At 52.9% G+C, this 21,519-nt stretch overlaps 1 protein-coding gene across 4 annotated transcripts in view; it reads right to left on the reverse strand.

Moving 5' to 3' along the window:
* The window catches only part of RRAGB (Ras related GTP binding B), a 43,754-nt gene that overhangs the window by 15,579 nt on the left and 6,656 nt on the right, over positions 1-21,519 (reverse strand). For all 4 annotated transcript variants that reach the window (XM_051968677.1, XM_051968679.1, XM_051968681.1 and 1 more), the window contains 3 exons: positions 20,848-20,947; positions 16,466-16,532; positions 13,735-13,957 (listed from right to left, as the gene is read on the reverse strand). In XM_051968677.1, coding sequence (XP_051824637.1) covers positions 13,735-13,957; positions 16,466-16,532; positions 20,848-20,947 — 390 coding nt within the window. The remainder of the gene's footprint in view (positions 1-13,734; positions 13,958-16,465; positions 16,533-20,847; positions 20,948-21,519) is intronic.

Raw genomic sequence — 21,519 nt, forward strand, 5'->3', positions numbered from 1 at the left:
AACACAAAGTCTTACAAAAATGATACTGAAATCTTAGCAGGTATCTGGAAAATAAAATACTATTAAAACTTTTTTGAAAATTTTAAATTGAGAGAAAAAAAAAGGAAAAAAATGATGAGCAGGCTGATTTTAGAAAAGCCTGGAAAAGCTTTACATAAACTGATGCAGAGGAAGCAAGCAGAACCAGGAGATCATTAAACACGACAACAAAAGATTATGTGATAACATGACTCTTTTCAACAGTGCGGTGATTCAAGGCAATTCCAATACTATCTTCACCTTTTTTAGGTTTATTTTTTTCTTTCATGTGTTTTGTTCCTCCCTTTGGTCTGATTTTTCTTGCACGACATGACCAATATGGAAATATGTTTAGAGGAATTGCATGTTGCTTGCTATCTTGGGGAAGGAGGAGGTCAGAGAGGGAGGAAGAAAAATCTAGAACACAAAGTCTTACAAAAATGATACTGAAATCTTAGCAGGTATCTGGAAAATAAAATAAAATACTATTAAAACTTTTTTGAAAAATTAAAATTGAAAAAAAAAAAAAAGGAAAAAAATGATGAGCAGGCTGATTTTAGAAAAGCCTGGAAAAACTTTACATAAACTGATGCCAAAGGAAGCGAGCAGAACCAGGAGATCATTAAACACAGCAATAACAAGATTATGTGATGATCAAATATGACCGACTTAGTTCTTCTCAGTAACATAATGATCCGAGACACTTCCATAAACTTGGGATGGAAAAGCCATCTGCATCTGGAGAAGGAGCTACAGAGACTGGATGGGGATCGAAGCTTACTATTTTCACCTTTTATTTCCCTTTCTTGTGGTTTTACCCTTTTGTTCTGATTTTTCTTTCATAAATATGACTAATATGGAAAAGTGTTTAAAATGACTGTCCATGTACGGCCTATATAATATCGCTAGCCATCTTGAGAGGGGAAGGAAGGGAGGGAGGGAGAAAAAAAAATTCAGAACTCAAAATCTTACATAAGTGAATGTTGACAACTATCTTTATATGTTATTGGAAAAAATAAAGAAGTGACCTAAGATCAGACAGTTTATACAAGTATAAGTTCTGGAAAACAAATCTGTGGATATCCCAATATAACACAAAAGTTGCTATTGTACCACTGGTCCCAGAAGTGCCTTTTCCTTCTAAAACCACAAGGATACATGGTCCTGATGTGAGAGTGAATGGTCTTAGAAAAAGAGGCAATGACGGGGCTTCAGACCTAGACCTCAGGGAACCGAGGGAGGGCTGAGCACGGGCCCCAGGGGGACCTGAAACCAAGGGCAAGAAGGCCAGGCTCAGCTACGGGGGCTAAGACGACGAGAGTTTTTAGAAGTGCACCACCCAGCAGAGAGGGGAGCAGCTCGAACCCTGCCAGCGGTTCTGGCCCTGCCAGCGGCTCTGGCCCTGCCAGGGGCTCGGGCCCTGCCAAAGGCTCTGGCCCTACAAGCAACTCTGCTTCTGGCACTGCTCAGGTCCTACCAAGCGCTCCGGCCTATGGGAACAGTGTCGGTTCCTAAGCTCCCTGGGAGGTGCTCTGATTAGAAAAGGCAGTCTAGCAACCAGGGTCCTTCTCATGGCTTCCAGCACTGGGCCAAAATGGCTCCAACTCACAATGTGATCATTAGAGGGGTTCTGGGACGCAGGAAAGCCCTTTGGAGGTTGGGGGTCGGCAGCCAAATGGGAGGTGCTTGTTGCTCTTTTCTGCCCTGGCCAGCAGACAGTAGATTGAACGTCTGGCTCTACTCTCTAAAAACACAAGGGAGCCATAGAATGTCCTCTGAAGGAAAGGAAAAGGGAAGGAATCAAGTACTTTTTAAAGAGCTAAAATGAGCCAGTCACCGTGCAGGAAGCTTTTCAGAAACATACCTTCATTTAGTCCTCACAACACCTGGGGGGGGTGGGAGGAGACAAGGTGGGGGGACAGGAGAGGAAAGGGAAAGACAGGAGGGACAGAGGTGGGGACTGAAGGAAGAAAGAGGAGAGACAGGGACAGGAGAGGGGACAAGAGTAGAGAAGGAGACAGGAAGGGGAGGGAGGGACAGGAAAGGACAGGGAGGGAAGAGAGAGGGACAGGAGGAGACAGAGAGAAAGAGAGGAGGAGGAAAGAGGGTGAGGAAGGAAGAGGGAGGGACAGTAGAGGACAAGGAGAGAGGGAGAGGAGGGTGAGAGACAGGAAGAGAAGAGGAAGGGACAGGAAGAGAAAGGGAGGGACAGGACAGGGAGAGGAAGGAATAGGAAGGGGAGAAGGAGGGATAGGAGATGGCAGAGAGGGGAGAGGGAGGGACAGAAGAGAACAGGGAAAAACGGAGAGGATGAGGAGAGAGGGTCAGGAAGGAACAGGTAGGGACAAGAGCAGGTAGGGAGAGAAGGAAAGCAGGGAGAGGGAGGGACAGAAAGGAACAGGGAAAGAGAGGAGAGGTGGGAGGGACAGGAAGGAAGAAACAGGAAGGAGAGAGGGAGGGACAGGAGGAGAGAGGGGGAAGAGAGAGGGTCAGGAAGGAAAAAGGGAGGAACAGGAAGGGGAGAGAGCATAGGGGGAGGGAAGGAAAGGAGGGTGAGGTAGGGACAGGAAGGAAAGAGAAAGAGGCAGGAAGGGGACAGGGAGGGACAGAAGGGGGCAGGGAGGGACAGGGAGAGACAGGAAAGGGACAGGGAGAGACAAACAAGAAGGGGAGCGGGAGGGACAGGAAGGGGAGAGGGAGGGACAAGAAAGGGAGAGGGGGAGAGGGAGGGACAAGAAAGGGAGAGGGAGGGACAGGAAAGGGAGAGGGAGGGACAGGAAGGGGACAGAGCAGAGGGGGAGGGAAGGAAAGGAGGGTGAGGTAGGGACAGGAAGGAAAGAGAAAGGGGCAGGAAGGGGACAGGGAGGGACAGGAGGGGGTAGGGAGAGAAGGAAAGCAGGGAGAGGGAGGGACAGGAAGGAACAGGGAAAGAGAAAGGAAAGGTGGGAGGGACAGGAAGGAAGAGACAGGAAGGGGAGAGGAAGGGACAGGAAGAGAAAGGGAGGGACAGGAGGAGAGGGGGAAGAGAGAGGGTCAGGAAGGAAAAGGGGAGGAACAGGAAGAGGATAGAGCAGGGGGGGAGGGAAGGAAAGGAGGGTGAGGTAGGGACAGGAAGGAGGAGGGAGAGACAGGAAAGGGACAGGGAGGGACGGACAGGAAGGAAAGAGGGGGAAGAGGGAGGGAGAAGAGAGAAGGTCAGGAAGGAAAAGGGGAGGGACAGAAAGGAGAGAGAGAGCAGAGGGGGAGGGAAGGAAAGGAGGGCAAGATAGGGACAGGAAGGGGACAGAGAGGGACAGGGAGAGATGGAAAGGAAGGAAAGAGGGAGGGACAGGAAGGGGAGAGGGAGGGACAGGAAGGGGAGAGAGCAGAGGGGGAGGGAAAGAAAGGAGGACGAAGTAGGGACAGGAAGGAAAGAGAAAGAGGCAGAAAGGGGACGGGGGTGGGGGGACAGGGAGAAACAGACAGGAAGCAAAGAGGGAGAGACAGGAAAGGGAGAGGGAGGGACAGGAAAGGGAGAGGGAGAGACAGGAAGGGGAGAGGGAAGGACAGGAAGGGAAGAGGGAGGGACAGGAAGGGGAGAGAGCAGAGGGGGAGGGAAGGAAAGGAGGGTGAGGTAGGGACAGAAAGGGGGCAGGGAGGGACAGGAAAGGGACAGGGAGGGACGGACAGGAAGGAAAGAGGGGGAAGAAGGAGGGACAGGAAGGAAAGAGGGAAGGACAGGAAGGAAAAGGGGAGGGACAGGAATGGGAGAGAGCAGAGGGGGAGGGAAGGAAAGGAAGGCAAGGCAGGGACAGGAAGGGGACAGAGAGGGACAGGGAGAGATGGAAAGGAAGGAAAGAGGGAGGGACAGGAAGGAAAGAGGGAGGGACAGGAAGGAAAGAGGGAAGGACAGGAAGGAAAGAGGGAGGGACAGGAAGGAGGGAGGGACAGGAAGGGGAGAGAGCAGAGGGGGAGGGAAAGAAAGGAGGGTGAAGTAGGGACAGGAAGGAAAGAGAAAGAGGCAGAAAGGGGACGGGGGGGGAGGCAGGAGGGGACAGGGAGAGACAGACAGGAAGGAAAGAGGGAGAGACAAGAAAGGGAGGGGGAAGGACAGGAAGGGGAGAGGGAAGGACAGGAAGGAGAGAGCAGAGGGGGAGGGAAGGAAAGGAGGGCAAGATAGGGACAGGAAGGAGAGAGGGAGGGACAGGAAGGGAAGAGGGAGGGACAGGAAGGGGACAGGGAGGGACAGGGAGAGACAGACAGGAAGGAAAGAGGGAGGGACAGGAAGGGGAGAGGGAAGGACAGGAAGGGGAGAGGGAGAGACAGGAAGGGGAGAGGGAGGGACAGGAAGGGGAGAGGGAGGGACAGGAAGGGGAGAGAGCAGAGGGGGAGGGAAAGAAAGGAGGGTGAGATAGGGACAGGAAGGAAAGAGAAAGGGGCAGGAAGGGGATGGGGGGGAACAGGAGGGGACAGGGAGAAACAGACAGGAAGCAAAGAGGGAGAGACAGGAAAGGGAGAGGGAGGGACAGGAAGGGGAGAGGGAGAGACAGGAAGGGGAGAGGGAAGGACAGGAAGGGAAGAAGGAGGGACAGGAAGTGGAGAGAGCAGAGGGGGAGGGAAGGAAAGGAGGGTGAGGTAGGGACAGAAAGGGGGCAGGGAGGGACAGGAAAGGGACAGGGAGGGACAGGGAGAGATGGAAAGGAAGGAAAGAGGGAGGGACAGGAAGGAAAGAGGGAGGGACAGGAAGGAAAGAGGGAAGGACAGGAAGGAAAGAGGGAGATTCAGGAAAGGGAGAGGGAGGGACAGGAAGGGGAGAGGGAGGGACAGAAGGAAAGAGGGGGAAGAAGGAGGGACAGGAAGGGAAGAAGGAGGGACAGGAAGTGGAGAGAGCAGAGGGGGAGGGAAGGAAAGGAGGGTGAGGTAGGGACAGAAAGGGGGCAGGGAGGGACAGGAAAGGGACAGGGAGGGACGGACAGGAAGGAAAGAGGGGGAAGAAGGAGGGGGAAGAGAGAAGGTCAGGAAGGAAAAGGGGAGGGACAGGAATGGGAGAGAGCAGAGGAGGAGGGAAGGAAAGGAAGGCAAGGTAGGGACAGGAAGGGGACAGAGAGGGACAGGGAGAGATGGAAAGGAAGGAAAGAGGGAGGGATAGGAAGGAAAGAGGGAGGGACAGGAAGGAAAGAGGGAAGGACAGGAAGGAAAGAGGGAGGGACAGGAAGGAGGGAGGGACAGGAAGGGGAGAGAGCAGAGGGGGAGGGAAGGAAAGGAGGGTGAGGTAGGGACAGAAAGGGGGCAGGGAGGGACAGGAAAGGGACAGGGAGGGACGGACAGGAAGGAAAGAGGGGGAAGAAGGAGGGGGAAGAGAGAAGGTCAGGAAGGAAAAGGGGAGGGACAGGAATGGGAGAGAGCAGAGGGGGAGGGAAGGAAAGGAAGGCAAGGTAGGGACAGGAAGGGGACAGAGAGGGACAGGGAGAGATGGAAAGGAAGGAAAGAGGGAGGGATAGGAAGGAAAGAGGGAGGGACAGGAAGGAAAGAGGGAAGGACAGGAAGGAAAGAGGGAGGGACAGGAAGGAGGGAGGGACAGGAAGGGGAGAGAGCAGAGGGGGAGGGAAAGAAAGGAGGGTGAAGGAGGGACAGGAAGGAAAGAGAAAGAGGCAGAAAGGGGACGGGGGGGGGAGGCAGGAGGGGACAGGGAGAGACAGACAGGAAGGAAAGAGGGAGAGACAGGAAAAGGAGGGGGAAGGACAGGAAGGGGAGAGGGAAGGACAGGAAAGGAGAGGGAGGGACAGGAAGGGGAGAGAGCAGAGGGGGAGGAAAAGAAAGGAGGGCGAGATAGGGACAGGAAGGAAAGAGAAAGGGGCAGGAGGGGACAGGAGGGAACAGGGAGAGACAGACAGGAAGGAAAGAGGGAGGGACAGGAAGGGGAGAGGGAAGGACAGGAAGGGGAGAGGGAGAGACAGGAAGGGGGCAGGGAGGGACAGGAAGGGGAGAGAGCAGAGGGGGAGGGAAAGAAAGGAGGGCGAGATAGGGACAGGAAGGAAAGAAAAAGGGGCAGGAAGGGACAGGAGGGAACAGGGAGAGACAGACAGGAAGGAAAGAGGGAGGGACCGGAAGGGGAGAGGGAAGGACAGGAAGGGGAGAGGGAGAGACAGGAAGGGGAGAGGGAGGGACAGGAAGGGGAGAGAGCAGAGGGGGAGGGAAGGAAAGGAGGGCGAGGTAGGGACAGGAAGGGGACAGGAAGGGGACAGGGAGGGACAGGAAAGGACAGGCAAAGACAGACAGGAAGGAAAGAGGAAGGGACAGGAAGGAGAGAGAGCAGAGGGGGAGAGAAAGAAAGGAGGGAGAGATAGGGACAGGAAGGGGACAGGGAGGGACAGACAGGAAGGAAAGAGGGAAGGACAGGAAGGGGGCAGGGAGGGGAGAGGGAGGGACAGGAAGGGGAGAGAGCAGAGGGGGAGGGAAGGAAAGGAGGGCGAGGTAGGGACAGGAAGGGGACAGGAAGGGGACAGGGAGGGACAGGAAAGGGACAGGCAAAGACAGACAGAAAGGAAAGAGGAAGGGACAGGAAGGAGAGAGAGCAGAGCAGGAGAGAAAGAAAGGAGGGAGAGATAGGGACAGGAAGGGGAGAGAGCAGAGGGGGAGGGAAGGAAAGGAGGGTGAGGTAGGGACAGGAAGGAAAGAGAAAGGGGCAGGAAGGGGACAGGGAGGGACAGGAGGGGGTAGGGAGAGAAGGAAAGCAGGGAGAGGGAGGGACAGGAAGGAACAGGGAAAGAGAAAGGAAAGGTGGGAGGGACAGGAAGGAAGAGACAGGAAGGGGAGAGGAAGGGACAGGAAGAGAAAGGGAGGGACAGGAGGAGAGGGGGAAGAGAGAGGGTCAGGAAGGAAAAGGGGAGGAACAGGAAGAGGATAGAGCAGGGGGGGAGGGAAGGAAAGGAGGGTGAGGTAGGGACAGGAAGGGGACAGAGAGGGACAGGGAGAGATGGAAAGGAAGGAAAGAGGGAGGGACAGGAAGGAAAGAGGGAAGGACAGGAAGGAAAGAGGGAAGGACAGGAAGGAAAGAGGGAGGGACAGGAAGGAGGGAGGGACAGGAAGGGGAGAGAGCAGAGGGGGAGGGAAAGAAAGGAGGGTGAAGGAGGGACAGGAAGGAAAGAGAAAGAGGCAGAAAGGGGACGGGGGGGCAGGAGGGGACAGGGAGAGACAGACAGGAAGGAAAGAGGGAGAGACAGGAAAAGGAGGGGGAAGGACAGGAAGGGGAGAGGGAAGGACAGGAAAGGGAGAGGGAGGGACAGGAAGGGGAGAGAGCAGAGGGGGAGGAAAAGAAAGGAGGGCGAGATAGGGACAGGAAGGAAAGAGAAAGGGGCAGGAGGGACAGGAGGGAACAGGGAGAGACAGACAGGAAGGAAAGAGGGAGGGACAGGAAGGGGAGAGGGAAGGACAGGAAGGGGAGAGGGAGAGACAGGAAGGGGAGAGGGAGGAACAGGAAGGGGAGAGAGCAGAGGGGGAGGGAAAGAAAGGAGGGCGAGATAGGGACAGGAAGGAAAGAAAAAGGGGCAGGAAGGGGACAGGAAGGGAAGAGGGAGGGACAGACAGGAAGGAAAGAGGGAGGGACCGGAAGGGGAGAGGGAAGGACAGGAAGGGGAGAGGGAGAGACAGGAAGGGGAGAGGGAGGGACAGGAAGGGGAGAGAGCAGAGGGGGAGGGAAGGAAAGGAGGGCGAGGTAGGGACAGGAAGGGGACAGGAAGGGGACAGGGAGGGACAGGAAAGGGACAGGCAAAGACAGACAGGAAGGAAAGAGGAAGGGACAGGAAGGAGAGAGAGCAGAGGGGGAGAGAAAGAAAGGAGGGAGAGATAGGGACAGGAAGGGGACAGGGAGGGACAGACAGGTAGGAAAGAGGGAAGGACAGGAAGGGGGCAGGGAGGGGAGAGGGAGGACAGGAAGGGGAGAGAGCAGAGGGGGAGGGAAGGAAAGGAGGGCGAGGTAGGGACAGGAAGGGGACAGGAAGGGGACAGGGAGGGACAGGAAAGGGACAGGCAAAGACAGACAGAAAGGAAAGAGGAAGGGACAGGAAGGAGAGAGAGCAGAGCAGGAGAGAAAGAAAGGAGGGAGAGATAGGGACAGGAAGGGGAGAGAGCAGAGGGGGAGGGAAGGAAAGGAGGGTGAGGTAGGGACAGGAAGGAAAGAGAAAGGGGCAGGAAGGGGACAGGGAGGGACAGGAGGGGGTAGGGAGAGAAGGAAAGCAGGGAGAGGGAGGGACAGGAAGGAACAGGGAAAGAGAAAGGAAAGGTGGGAGGGACAGGAAGGAGGAGACAGGAAGGGGAGAGGAAGGGACAGGAAGAGAAAGGGAGGGACAGGAGGAGAGGGGGAAGAGAGAGGGTCAGGAAGGAAAAGGGGAGGAACAGGAAGAGGATAGAGCAGGGGGGGAGGGAAGGAAAGGAGGGTGAGGTAGGGACAGGAAGGAGGAGGGAGAGACAGGAAAGGGACAGGGAGGGACGGACAGGAAGGAAAGAGGGGGAAGAGGGAGGGAGAAGAGAGAAGGTCAGGAAGGAAAAGGGGAGGGACAGAAAGGAGAGAGAGCAGAGGGGGAGGGAAGGAAAGGAGGGCAAGATAGGGACAGGAAGGGGACAGAGGGGACAGGGAGAGATGGAAAGGAAGGAAAGAGGGAGGGACAGGAAGGGGAGAGGGAGGGACAGGAAGGGGAGAGAGCAGAGGGGGAGGGAAAGAAAGGAGGACGAAGTAGGGACAGGAAGGAAAGAGAAAGAGGCAGAAAGGGGACGGGGGTGGGGGGACAGGGAGAAACAGACAGGAAGCAAAGAGGGAGAGACAGGAAAGGGAGAGGGAGGGACAGGAAAGGGAGAGGGAGAGACAGGAAGGGGAGAGGGAAGGACAGGAAGGGAAGAGGGAGGGACAGGAAGGGGAGAGAGCAGAGGGGGAGGGAAGGAAAGGAGGGTGAGGTAGGGACAGAAAGGGGGCAGGGAGGGACAGGAAAGGGACAGGGAGGGATGGACAGGAAGGAAAGAGGGGGAAGAAGGAGGGGGAAGAGAGAAGGTCAGGAAGGAAAAGGGGAGGGACAGGAATGGGAGAGAGCAGAGGGGGAGGGAAGGAAAGGAAGGCAAGGTAGGGACAGGAAGGGGACAGAGAGGGACAGGGAGAGATGGAAAGGAAGGAAAGAGGGAGGGATAGGAAGGAAAGAGGGAGGGACAGGAAGGAAAGAGGGAAGGACAGGAAGGAAAGAGGGAGGGACAGGAAGGAGGGAGGGACAGGAAGGGGAGAGAGCAGAGGGGGAGGGAAAGAAAGGAGGGTGAAGGAGGGACAGGAAGGAAAGAGAAAGAGGCAGAAAGGGGACGGGGGGGGAGGCAGGAGGGGACAGGGAGAGACAGACAGGAAGGAAAGAGGGAGAGACAGGAAAGGGAGGGGGAAGGACAGGAAGGGGAGAGGGAAGGACAGGAAGGGGAGAGAGCAGAGGGGGAGGGAAAGAAAGGAGGGCGAGATAGGGACAGGAAGGAAAGAGAAAGGGGCAGGAAGGGGACGGGGGGGGGGAACAGGAGGGGACAGGGAGAAACAGACAGGAAGCAAAGAGGGAGAGACAGGAAAGGGAGAGGGAGGGACAGGAAGGGGAGAGGGAGAGACAGGAAGGGGAGAGGGAAGGACAGGAAGGGAAGAAGGAGGGACAGGAAGTGGAGAGAGCAGAGGGGGAGGGAAGGAAAGGAGGGTGAGGTAGGGACAGAAGGGGGCAGGGAGGGACAGGAAAGGGACAGGGAGGGACGGACAGGAAGGAAAGAGGGGGAAGAGAGAAGGTCAGGAAGGAAAAGGGGAGGGACAGGAATGGGAGAGAGCAGAGGGGGAGGGAAGGAAAGGAAGGCAAGGTAGGGACAGGAAGGGGACAGAGAGGGACAGGGAGAGATGGAAAGGAAGGAAAGAGGGAGGGATAGGAAGGAAAGAGGGAGGGACAGGAAGGAAAGAGGGAAGGACAGGAAGGAAAGAGGGAGGGACAGGAAGGAGGGAGGGACAGGAAGGGGAGAGAGCAGAGGGGGAGGGAAAGAAAGGAGGGTGAAGGAGGGACAGGAAGGAAAGAGAAAGAGGCAGAAAGGGGACGGGGGGGGAGGCAGGAGGGGACAGGGAGAGACAGACAGGAAGGAAAGAGGGAGAGACAGGAAAGGGAGGGGGAAGGACAGGAAGGGGAGAGGGAAGGACAGGAAGGGGAGAGAGCAGAGGGGGAGGGAAAGAAAGGAGGGCGAGATAGGGACAGGAAGGAAAGAGAAAGGGGGCAGGAAGGGGACGGGGGGGGGGAACAGGAGGGGACAGGGAGAAACAGACAGGAAGCAAAGAGGGAGAGACAGGAAAGGGAGAGGGAGGGACAGGAAGGGGAGAGGGAGAGACAGGAAGGGGAGAGGGAAGGACAGGAAGGGAAGAAGGAGGGACAGGAAGTGGAGAGAGCAGAGGGGGAGGGAAGGAAAGGAGGGTGAGGTAGGGACAGAAAGGGGGCAGGGAGGGACAGGAAAGGGACAGGGAGGGACGGACAGGAAGGAAAGAGGGGGAAGAGAGAAGGTCAGGAAGGAAAAGGGGAGGGACAGGAATGGGAGAGAGCAGAGGGGGAGGGAAGGAAAGGAAGGCAAGGTAGGGACAGGAAGGGGACAGAGAGGGACAGGGAGAGATGGAAAGGAAGGAAAGAGGGAGGGATAGGAAGGAAAGAGGGAGGGACAGGAAGGAAAGAGGGAAGGACAGGAAGGAAAGAGGGAGGGACAGGAAGGAGGGAGGGACAGGAAGGGGAGAGAGCAGAGGGGGAGGGAAAGAAAGGAGGGTGAAGGAGGGACAGGAAGGAAAGAGAAAGAGGCAGAAAGGGGACGGGGGGGGAGGCAGGAGGGGACAGGGAGAGACAGACAGGAAGGAAAGAGGGAGAGACAGGAAAGGGAGGGGGAAGGACAGGAAGGGGAGAGGGAAGGACAGGAAGGGGAGAGAGCAGAGGGGGAGGGAAAGAAAGGAGGGCGAGATAGGGACAGGAAGGAAAGAGAAAGGGGGCAGGAAGGGGACGGGGGGGGGGAACAGGAGGGGACAGGGAGAAACAGACAGGAAGCAAAGAGGGAGAGACAGGAAAGGGAGAGGGAGGGACAGGAAGGGGAGAGGGAGAGACAGGAAGGGGAGAGGGAAGGACAGGAAGGGAAGAAGGAGGGACAGGAAGTGGAGAGAGCAGAGGGGGAGGGAAGGAAAGGAGGGTGAGGTAGGGACAGAAAGGGGGCAGGGAGGGACAGGAAAGGGACAGGGAGGGACGGACAGGAAGGAAAGAGGGGGAAGAAGGAGGGGGAAGAGAGAAAGTCAGGAAGGAAAAGGGGAGGGACAGGAATGGGAGAGAGCAGAGGGGGAGGGAAGGAAAGGAAGGCAAGGTAGGGACAGAAAGGGGGCAGGGAGGGACAGGGAGAGATGGAAAGGAAGGAAAGAGGGAGGGACAGGAAGGAAAGAGGGAAGGACAGGAAGGAAAGAGGGAAGGACAGGAAGGAAAGAGGGAAGGACAGGAAGGAAAGAGGGAGGGACAGGAAGGAAAGAGGGAGGGACAGGAAGGAGGGAGGGACAGGAAGGGGAGAGAGCAGAGGGGGAGGGAAAGAAAGGAGGGTGAAGGAGGGACAGGAAGGAAAGAGAAAGAGGCAGAAAGGGGACGGGGGGGGGCAGGAGGGGACAGGGAGAGACAGACAGGAAGGAAAGAGGGAGAGACAGGAAAGGGAGGGGGAAGGACAGGAAGGGGAGAGGGAAGGACAGGAAGGGGAGAGGGAGGGACAGGAAGGGGAGAGAGCAGAGGGGGAGGGAAAGAAAGGAGGGCGAGATAGGGACAGGAAGGAAAGAGAAAGGGGGCAGGAGAGACAGGAGGGAACAGGGAGAGACAGACAGGAAGGAAAGAGGGAGGGACAGGAAGGGGAGAGGGAAGGACAGGAAGGGGAGAGGGAGAGACAGGAAGGGGAGAGGGAGGAACAGGAAGGGGAGAGAGCAGAGGGGGAGGGAAAGAAAGGAGGGCGAGATAGGGACAGGAAGGAAAGAAAAAGGGGCAGGAAGGGACAGGAGGGAACAGGGAGAGACAGACAGGAAGGAAAGAGGGAGGGACAGGAAGGGGAGAGGGAAGGACAGGAAGGGGAGAGGGAGAGACAGGAAGGGGAGAAGGAGGGACAGGAAGGGGAGAGAGCAGAGGGGGAAGGAACGAAAGGAGGGCGAGGTAGGGACAGGAAGGGGACAGGAAGGGGACAGGGAGGGACAGGAAAGGGACAGGCAAAGACAGACAGGAAGGAAAGAGGAAGGGACAGGAAGGAGAGAGAGCAGAGGGGGAGAGAAAGAAAGGAGGGAGAGATAGGGACAGGAAGGGGACAGGGAGGGACAGACAGGAAGGAAAGAGGGAAGGACAGGAAGGGGGCAGGGAGGGGAGAGGGAGGGACAGGAAGGGGAGAGAGCAGAGGGGGAGGGAAGGAAAGGAGGGCGAGGTAGGGACAGGAAGGGACAGGAAGGGGACAGGGAGGGACAGGAAAGGGACAGGCAAAGACAGACAGAAAGGAAAGAGGAAGGGACAGGAAGGAGAGAGAGCAGAGCAGGAGAGAAAGAAAGGAGGGAGAGATAGGGACAGGAAGGGGACAGGGAGGGACAGACAGGAAGGAAAGAGGGAAGGACAGGAAGGAAAGAGAGAGGGACAGGAAGGGGACAGGGAGGGGAGAGGGAGGGACAGGAAGGGGAGAGAGCAGAGGGGGAGGGAAGGAAAGGAGGGCGAGGTAGGGACAGGAAGGGGACAGGGAGGGACAGGAAAGGGACAGGTAAAGACAGACAGAAAGGAAAGAGGAAGCGACAGGAAGGAGAGAGAGCAGAGGGGGAGAGAAAGAAAGGAGGGAGAGATAGGGACAGGAAGGGGACAGGGAGGGACAGACAGGAAGGAAAGAGGGAAGGACAGGAAGGAAAGAGAGAGGGACAGGAAGGGGACAGGGAGGGGAGAGGGAGGGACAGGAAGGGGAGAGAGCAGAGGGGGAAGGAACGAAAGGAGGGCGAGGTAGGGACAGGAAGGGACAGGGAGGGACAGGAAAGGGACAGGCAAAGACAGACAGAAAGGAAAGAGGAAGCGACAGGAAGGAGAGAGAGCAGAGAGGGAGAGAAAGAAAGGAGGGAGAGATAGGGACAGGAAGGGGACAGGGAGGGACAAACAGGAAGGAAAGAGGGAGGGACAGGAAGGAAAGAGAGAGGGACAGGAGGGGGAGGGGAGGAGGGAGAAAGAGAAGGGAGATACCAGAGGCCTGCCTTGACTGGCTGGGCCCATTTTACAATTCAAAATCCAAAGCAAAGCCTCCATTCCCAATGTGGTGGAACACTTGGTCCAGCTTCCAACTAAAACACTAATTTAAGAACTCGGCTGTACATTAAACTTTGCTATGGTACAAGCGACAAACCAATCACCTCAATTCGCACCCTGACCCAAACAACCACAGGGCAACAGCAGAAACCTCTTTCCTCCTGGCGCAGGGTCCTGGATTCTAGGCCTCAAATCCTATGCCCCCACCGGCCCTAAGCCCATAGGAAGTAATCCGCAGACAGGAAATGAGGGGGCCTGCCAGGTAAGTAAGCGATATCTAGCGCCACCATATGGCTGGGCTGTATAACTGCCCCCCTTTCCCTCTGACCACAAAGGAGCCCAAAGTATATCTCACTGCGCACAGCTCTGAAAGGGGGTAAGCCGAAGGCCCCCTCGGGGGGGCCTAACAGCCGCCGCCGCGACCTCTTACCAGGTCCCGTTGATCCTCCTGAACGAGGTCCATTTTGTGCACCAGGCAAAAGATCTTGGCATCAGGAGAGTTCTGAAGGATGGCCTCCAGGCAGGACTGGTAGTAATGCATGTCCTTCTCCAGCTCGCGGCTTTCCACGTCAAACACGTAAATCAGAACCTCCACGTTGCGGAAAATGTTGTCCCGTTGACTGGTAAAATAGTTCTCCATGAAGGTGTCCTGGCTGCGGAAAGCAGACAGAGAAGATCAATGGCCTTGTGCTGCCGGGCTCCCGTTTACACCCTTTAACTACTTCACTTTCACACCAGCCATTGTCAGGACGTGTATATGGGGGGAAAGGGGAGGTCTCAAGTCTAACTCTAAGATCACAGTTAAGACTTCTTGTTAGAATCAAATTCACAAAGGAAAGAGTTCAAGTCAAAGCATGGGAGAAGCTGCGGAGCCTCAGGGAGGTCATCCCAGCGCTCCCTCTTCAAGGCGAAGGCTTCCTGTTGACTCAGGCCGGCACTGGGCCCAGTGGAATACAGGAGGCACGTCTCTGACCCGAACCCCACACCTTCCCATAGCACATTAACATTCACATCTGTTTCATGGAATATGGAGTGGGTACTTTCCTATTTTAAATGATTCTAGCAGTTTCAAATCTAGCAGATTCAAGGGGTTTCAGGACAAACCGTCTACACCGTCTGTCCTGTTACTTAACGGATGCAAGTCCCCGATCCATCATGAGGCTCTTTCCACGGGACAAGATGAAGCTATTACAAAAACGGGCTTGGCAACACAGCTCCCGAGACCACCCCGCGGGGGACTACTTGGATCGAGCAAACCCTCCCGGTCTGGCAAAGCCTGTCTGCTCATTGTGCCCCAAACAGCCAACTGTCCTTCCTAAACAGCGCTGCAGCGGATGGAGCGATGGGCTGGGAGCCAGGAAGATATCAGTTCAAATTCAACCTCGGATACCGACTAGCCAGTCGACTCAAGGAAAGTCCGCCTCAGTTTCTTCAATTGGAAAAAAGGGAAAATAATGGTATGGTGTTACGGAGATCAAATGAGTTGAAATTTGTTAAGTGTTTAGCACAGTGCCTGGCACATCAAAAGCTTATTTCCCTTCTGTCACTCAGAGAAGCTTGTCACAGAAAGGAAACATGTTCCTTTGAGAAAAAAGGCAATATGTGTAAGGTAGCAAAATATGTGACGTGAAGAGTGGGCGCCTCGAGCTTCCAAGAAGGGAAAGAGCTGTGTGGGTGGGAAGAGTTAGAAACAGGGAAGAAAGGATGGGTAGATTTTTCTGAATGAACCGAGTACTACGAGCAGTAGGGATAACCACTAGGAGGACCAGCCTGATTGCAAATGCAATATGAAAAATTAGTCATGTTTGTAGCCTCTTTTGTGGAAAAGGAAGAGAGTATAAATGTTTCTAGGCTATTGGTTAGGCCCGAAATGCATATCCTACCATTGGGCCAGAAGGATAAGGAACAGATCAGAGAGTGTGGGAATTCTGGGAAGTAGACCCTCAACCAAAGCTGAGATTTTCCAAAAAAGGTGCTCTCAACTTGAGGCCTGTGGTCTTTTGGAAGGATGGGGGTCTAGAGCCCGTCTTCCTACTAATGCTGCAAAGGACTCCCAGCTACTAAATCAAATTCTGTGCCCATCTGTTCTCCGGCACAGAGAACTTCCCCCATACCTACGTTTCAGACATTACACCAAGAGCCCTTTAGGAGGACTAAAGAACTTCTGGCTTGGCTCTCTTTTCCTCTGCTTGCTATCTGTTCAACTCTGTTACTTGTTTTGTTCTTTGTTACTTCATGCAAGTCTTTCTGAGCTTTTCTGTGATCAGTGAGCCCCGCATTTTGTGTACCACAATAGTACTCCATCACCATATAATAATATACCACATAATAATAACAATAATGCTACATAATAGTAATAGTATCCTACGTAATAATAATATACCACAGCTTGTTCGGCCATTCCGCAAGGGATGAGCGTCCCTGCCATTTTTGCTCCTTTGCCACCACAAAGAGAGCTGCTAGAAGTATTTTAGAAGGTAGGGATTCATTTCCTTTGCCCCTAAGTGGCTTCGGAACCAGACCCAGGAGAGGTACCACGGGTATTATGGGTAGTTTAATAACACTTTGGCCACGGGGCCAGATTGTTCTCCAACGTGGTTGGAGCAGTCCCCAATTCCTTTGGGAGCTCGTTCCTGATCTTGGGCATTTGGATCAGTCCCCTGGGGCTTCTGGATTGGGAACGTCTATGAAATATCGGATACTAAGACTCTCTTCCTGACCTTCCACCTCTCACCCTCCCCAACAAAAGTCAACAAAATTTGAATAAATGATGTGATTCCAGACAGAGAAAGGAAGAGGAAATCAATGGCTTCAGGTAGATGTGACAATTTCAAGCTCATAAAGCTACCAAGCCAAGGGCTGTTTCTCAACCACTGGGCCAGTGAGGAAGCGGAGCCCTGCTAGGGGCAGAGAGCGCTCGAAGGAGCTTAGGACACCCAGCCCAGAGCAAGTGGGGATCCTGCCTTGCAGCCAGTCACCCAACTGAGCATGCGCCACAGGACCATGCTGACCCTCATGACACCGCAGGGGAACATCAACAGATTTGGGGTCGGGAAGACCTCAAGCTGGGGAAATTGAGATCGAGGCTCTGCTGAGACGGAACCTATGGCTGTGCTTTTCCCCCTGCTGGTCTGGTACCGGAGAAAGCAAACGATACCTACCCACCACAGTCCCAGAGATTCAGTACCAGGTTTCCAAGAAATCGAACGTGAGAATGTTCCACATCAACTGGAAAAGAAATAGAAGGGCATTAGAAACACTGCCAAAGTGAGAGTCCATTTGAAATTATATAACATAAATTTGTAGTAGACCAAGTCAGAATGGTGACATGATTTTCTCTACCTTCATTCAGTAATACGTGTCTAGGTACGAAGAAGATAAATGGTGGGAGTGATCCAAGGCCAAGGCTTGACTGGCTATAATCAGTCATATGATAACAGGCCTTCGGATGGAATCTAGTTCACCATGGAGTCAAGATGGAGAGAAGAAGAAAGAGTACCTGGTGCACGGAGGGTTGTATTTAAAGACAGTTGGGAAATCAAGGAATTGGAGGATGAATTATGGAGTTATGTAAAGGAAGGCAGACATTAAAGAGGAAAAAACAATGGATTATGGATGGAAAAGGGAATTTCAGAATACTTGTACATGCCTATATCTGTGGGTAATAGCTGTATTGAGGATATAATCATTTTTGTTTGTTTTACTGAGGTAGACTGGAGAAGTTGTCCATGAGAGGTAAGTAGATTGAGGAATTGAGTGATTAGAGTATTTGAAGGAGAAGTAATATGTACATTAAAATTCCTACTATGAAAGCAGGAGTTGGGAAGAAGGGAAAAATTTATAAACTAGGTATTGAACTCTTTAAGAAAAAAAGGGGAATCACCTGCAGGCCTATAAAGAATAGCTACCAGGAATATAATTTGATGATAGATAGGAATAGAATGAACCTCAAAGGAAGAGAGATTACTGGGCAAAGAAGAAAGGGGGGAAATCTAGAAGTAGTGATGGGTTGCAAGGGACGCTCCAACTCCCCAACTGCTATCAGTGATCCAAGGAAAATGATTGATTGGAAAGCTAGTACTGGAAAGAATAGCCAGAAAGACTTTGTTATCGGGGAAAATCCAGCTTTTTAGTATGATGGAAGGAGTAGGAGAGGAATAGATTTAAGATCAAGGGAATTGTGCTGCCTATGGAAAGGTGTTCCAGATGGCAAATGGAAGAATTGGGGAGAGTTAGGATAAAATTTGGGGGAGGAGGGTTGAAAGTGAGGAGAATGAAGTAATAAGGGATTAGAAAAGGGTTTCAGTGACGATCTACAGGATGTCAGAGTTACTGATAAGAAGGGTTTGACTAGACTAAGTAAATATGGTAATGAGGGAGAGGGAAGAAAGAAGGGTGGCTTCAAGCTTGGAAATTTGGAAGCCTTGCTGTGACTTAGGAAATTTACTAGTTATGTGACCCTGGGTAAGGCATTTAACCATTGTCTGCTTTAGTTAATAATAACTCCTAACTCCCAGGTTGTTGCAACTAAAAAAATGAATGAGATAATATTTGAAAGGCACTTAGTACATTGCTTGGCACATATGAAGTGTTTACTAAATGTTTGTTCCCTTCCCTTTCCTCCCTCAATCAAGAATTAAAATTAATTTGAAGGATGGATCGCTTTTTGGGAAAATATGAATTGTTTTAAGCATCTTAATGTGAGATACTTCCAAGACATCCAGGAGGAGATTTCCAGAAAGAAGTTTTTTAGGTGAAACTAGAATTCACTTAAGAAATGAAGGCAGGGATATTCCCGAAAAGGTTGGATGGGACTGATTCAGAGTGAGGTAAATCCACTCAGGAGAACATTGTACATATAAAAGAGAAAACTCCGAGTGACTTAGCTATTCTCAGTAATATATTGATCCAAGACAATCCCAAGGGATTCTTGATGAAAACTGTTTTTTGCTTCTAGAGAAAGAATTGAAGGAGTTTGAATGTTATTTTTTTTTTGTTTCTACAGATGTACATAATGTGAATATAGAAATGTTTTACACATATATGGATATGATTCCACATATATAAATATGCCTGATTGCTTAATGTCTCAGGAAAGGGGAAAGGGGGAGAGGAGAGAATTTGGAACACAAAATGTAAAAAAAAAAATCAATTGTTAGAATTTGTTTTTACATGTAATTGGGGGGAAATATTTTTAAAATAAAATGAGAACCTTGGGAAAAAAAAAAAAAAAAGAAAAGAAAAAAAGAAACATTGCAAAAAAGGCAGACTTTCCAGCAGGGCCGGTACTGGTCGCTGACAACAAAACCTTCCTGTGTGGCCCAGAAGGGAGCCTGCCTTTGGGGAGCCCAAGCAGAATGTATGCTGGCACAGGGCCAGGACCCGCGACAAGCCATGTCTGTTTCCCAAACCTCGGGACAGCCAGGAGTAGGGCTCTCCGCTCCCCTGGCTGGCCACCAAGGATCCGGCAAGACTCCTTACTGAATGGCACATGTGTGTCTGTGTGCCTCTGTGTGTACCTGGATGTGTGTGCGCGTGGCTAGCCAGACTTGCCATCCATGATCCCCCTTAGGTGCCCTACGAGGAGGGCACCGAAGGCACTGATCTTACACGTGAGGAAATCAAGACTCTGAGAAGGAAGTGACTTGCCATGCTCACATGGCTAATAAGTGCAGGAGGTAGGATTTGAACCCAGGCCTTCCTCGGGCTGAGTTCAGTACTTTGAATGCTTAAGGCCAGAGGAGTTGGATTTTCAAGATCATGTAAGCTGGTCCAAGATCCTTTGCGGGTCAGCGTCAGGCCCCTTGCTCCCCCCATGGCCGTGCCTCCATTTCTGTGTTCCAAAGTAACCAATGAGCAGCTGAGGTGAGGTCTGGCCATAGCCAGACTTTCCCTCTGCTGCCACGTCTCAGCGGTCGCTCTTCCTTGGAGGGTCACATTGGCGCACCAGCCATTGTCCCCTAGGACAGGGTCCCCCCCCTCCTCACTGACTTGTCTGCCTCTCTCTCCCCCACAGGCGCTTTCTTCACATGACGGGTCTCCACCAGGACATCCTAAGTCTCCTCCAGGATCCTAACTATCCATTTCCTCAACTTCCTCCTCTGGTCTACCTCAACCGCACACAGAGACAGTCACAGCCTTGATCTTGCCGCCAGCCCAGCGTGGTCCTCACTCCGTGTTCCCTAAGCGTGGGAGTCCTTTGTCTCTTAACATTTTGTGGCCAAGGACTCCCCTGGCAATCTGAAAAGTCTAAGGACCATCTTGGCAGGAAAAAGTTTTGAAAATCCAACCTCTGGGATTACCAAGGACTCCAATTCCATGGCGACCCCATTGTAACCACTGACACAGGTGCTCACCACTTCCTGTTTCCTAAGCTTTTTAGATGCTACTCTCTCCTGGTTCTTCCTCCCCCATCTCCTTTACTGGGCCCTCAGCTAAGTCCCACACACTAACTTGAAGCTGCCCTCTGGCCCGGGCTCTGTTCTCAACCTGCTCCTCATAAGCTCCCATGGGCCCAGTTATTATCTCTTGATGTACAGAGGTCGCAATATAGCCAGTCCTAACTCACACCATCAACCTTTTGGACATCACAAGCGGGAGGTCCCATAAGCATCTGAAACTGCACTCATTCTCTTTCTGTCCAAACTTCTTCCCTGTCCATGGTGCCAGCATCCCTCCAGTACCCCGGCTCGTCAGTTCCTTACTGCCACTGCCCGGGTAAAACCTCCGCTCCTTTTCCATTCACACACCGCTGCCCCAGGATGGCCCCCACCTCACTCCCGGCCTACTATAGCAGAACTCGGGCTGCTCTTTCAATTTTAGTCTCTTTCCACTCCTCCATTCTCCATTCGGCAGCCTAAGCGACTGCCCTAAAGCCCTTGCTACTCAATGAGTTACGACAGAAAGGCCTTTGCAAACGCAGTGGCCTTGACACTCTCTCCTTATCTCTAATCCCCTTCACGCCTCAGTGCCAATCTCTCCTCCTACACCTCAGACCTCAGATACTTCCTAGCTGGGAGATTTTGGACAAGTCATTCGGTTTGCCTCGGTTTCTTCTGTAAGATGGGAGCAATAATCACATCTACCTCCCAGGGTTGTCGTGAGGACAAAATGAGATAATATTTGTAAAGCTCTTAGCACAGGGCCTGCGCAGGGGGGGTGTTTAATAAATGCCAGGTTCCTTCTTTCCCTCCTTTTGGTGGATTGTACCTACCAAAGAGCAGAAAAATAAACTTGTCGGAAGACCTAGACCTCAAACAAGGATCGTTAAATCTTCTGCAAACAGAAGGGGAAGGAGAAAGCTCTCTAGTCTCTAAGCCAGATTTCCAATACCAGCCGAAGTTGACATTTCTGCCAATTACGGCCTCCTTGGTGACCATACTCTGCAACTGTCTGGTTGACTAGGGAACGAGGCCTAGGTTTGGAAGAAATAGCCCTCTAAAAACACGTGCCCCAAATCAGACCAACTAGGGAAATCCCATTGCCAGGGGGTGTTTGGGAAAACCGGGGGTTTGGGATGGGAGGCGCAGGGGAAGGAACTTACTCGTGGCACCGAGGCGGCGGGTATCTCGTGCGATATAATTCGCAAAGATGATCGATCGCATACTGGTCTTGCCAGACCCGCTCTTACCCATCAATAGCACCTGTTTCAAAACAAAAGGAAACAAAGCGGTCACTTAAAGCAACTTATAAACGCACGCGTCCCCGTTTCCCTCCCAGAGGATGTTTTATTGAAACGACGGCTGTAACCGGGAGCCAGACACTCTGGCGGACAAGGGGCACTGACGCGAGCCTTCATCTGGCGCAGGGAACCTTCGAACAGAAGGCGTGCTCTAGGCCGAGGGGGACCCCTGGAATTCTGGGAGATGGCTACCTTCCTGTCTTTGTCCTTTTCCCATACCACATTGTGATAGTAGTTCATTTCCTGGAGTCTTAACGTATACGGGACATTGTACGAAGGACTAGAGGGAAAACAGTCACTGAAAGACAAAACTGGGAAACTCATATTCACAGGCAAGGGGCTCGAGATGACCAGAGGGAATTGAGACACCGGGGCAGAGGTTCCCTCTTTAGTCCCAGTGTACTCCACCCTTCTCCAACTACCTATCCCTAGGGAGTTTCATGAGTGTCTCACCCTCTCACTTGTGTCTAGTTAGATTCTGATAAAGCTGGAACATCAGGACCGAGGGCAGGCTCCGGAAACAAAATGCAAACA

Source organism: Antechinus flavipes, chromosome X (assembly GCF_016432865.1).
Source record: "Antechinus flavipes isolate AdamAnt ecotype Samford, QLD, Australia chromosome X, AdamAnt_v2, whole genome shotgun sequence".
NCBI lineage: Eukaryota > Metazoa > Chordata > Mammalia > Dasyuromorphia > Dasyuridae > Antechinus > Antechinus flavipes.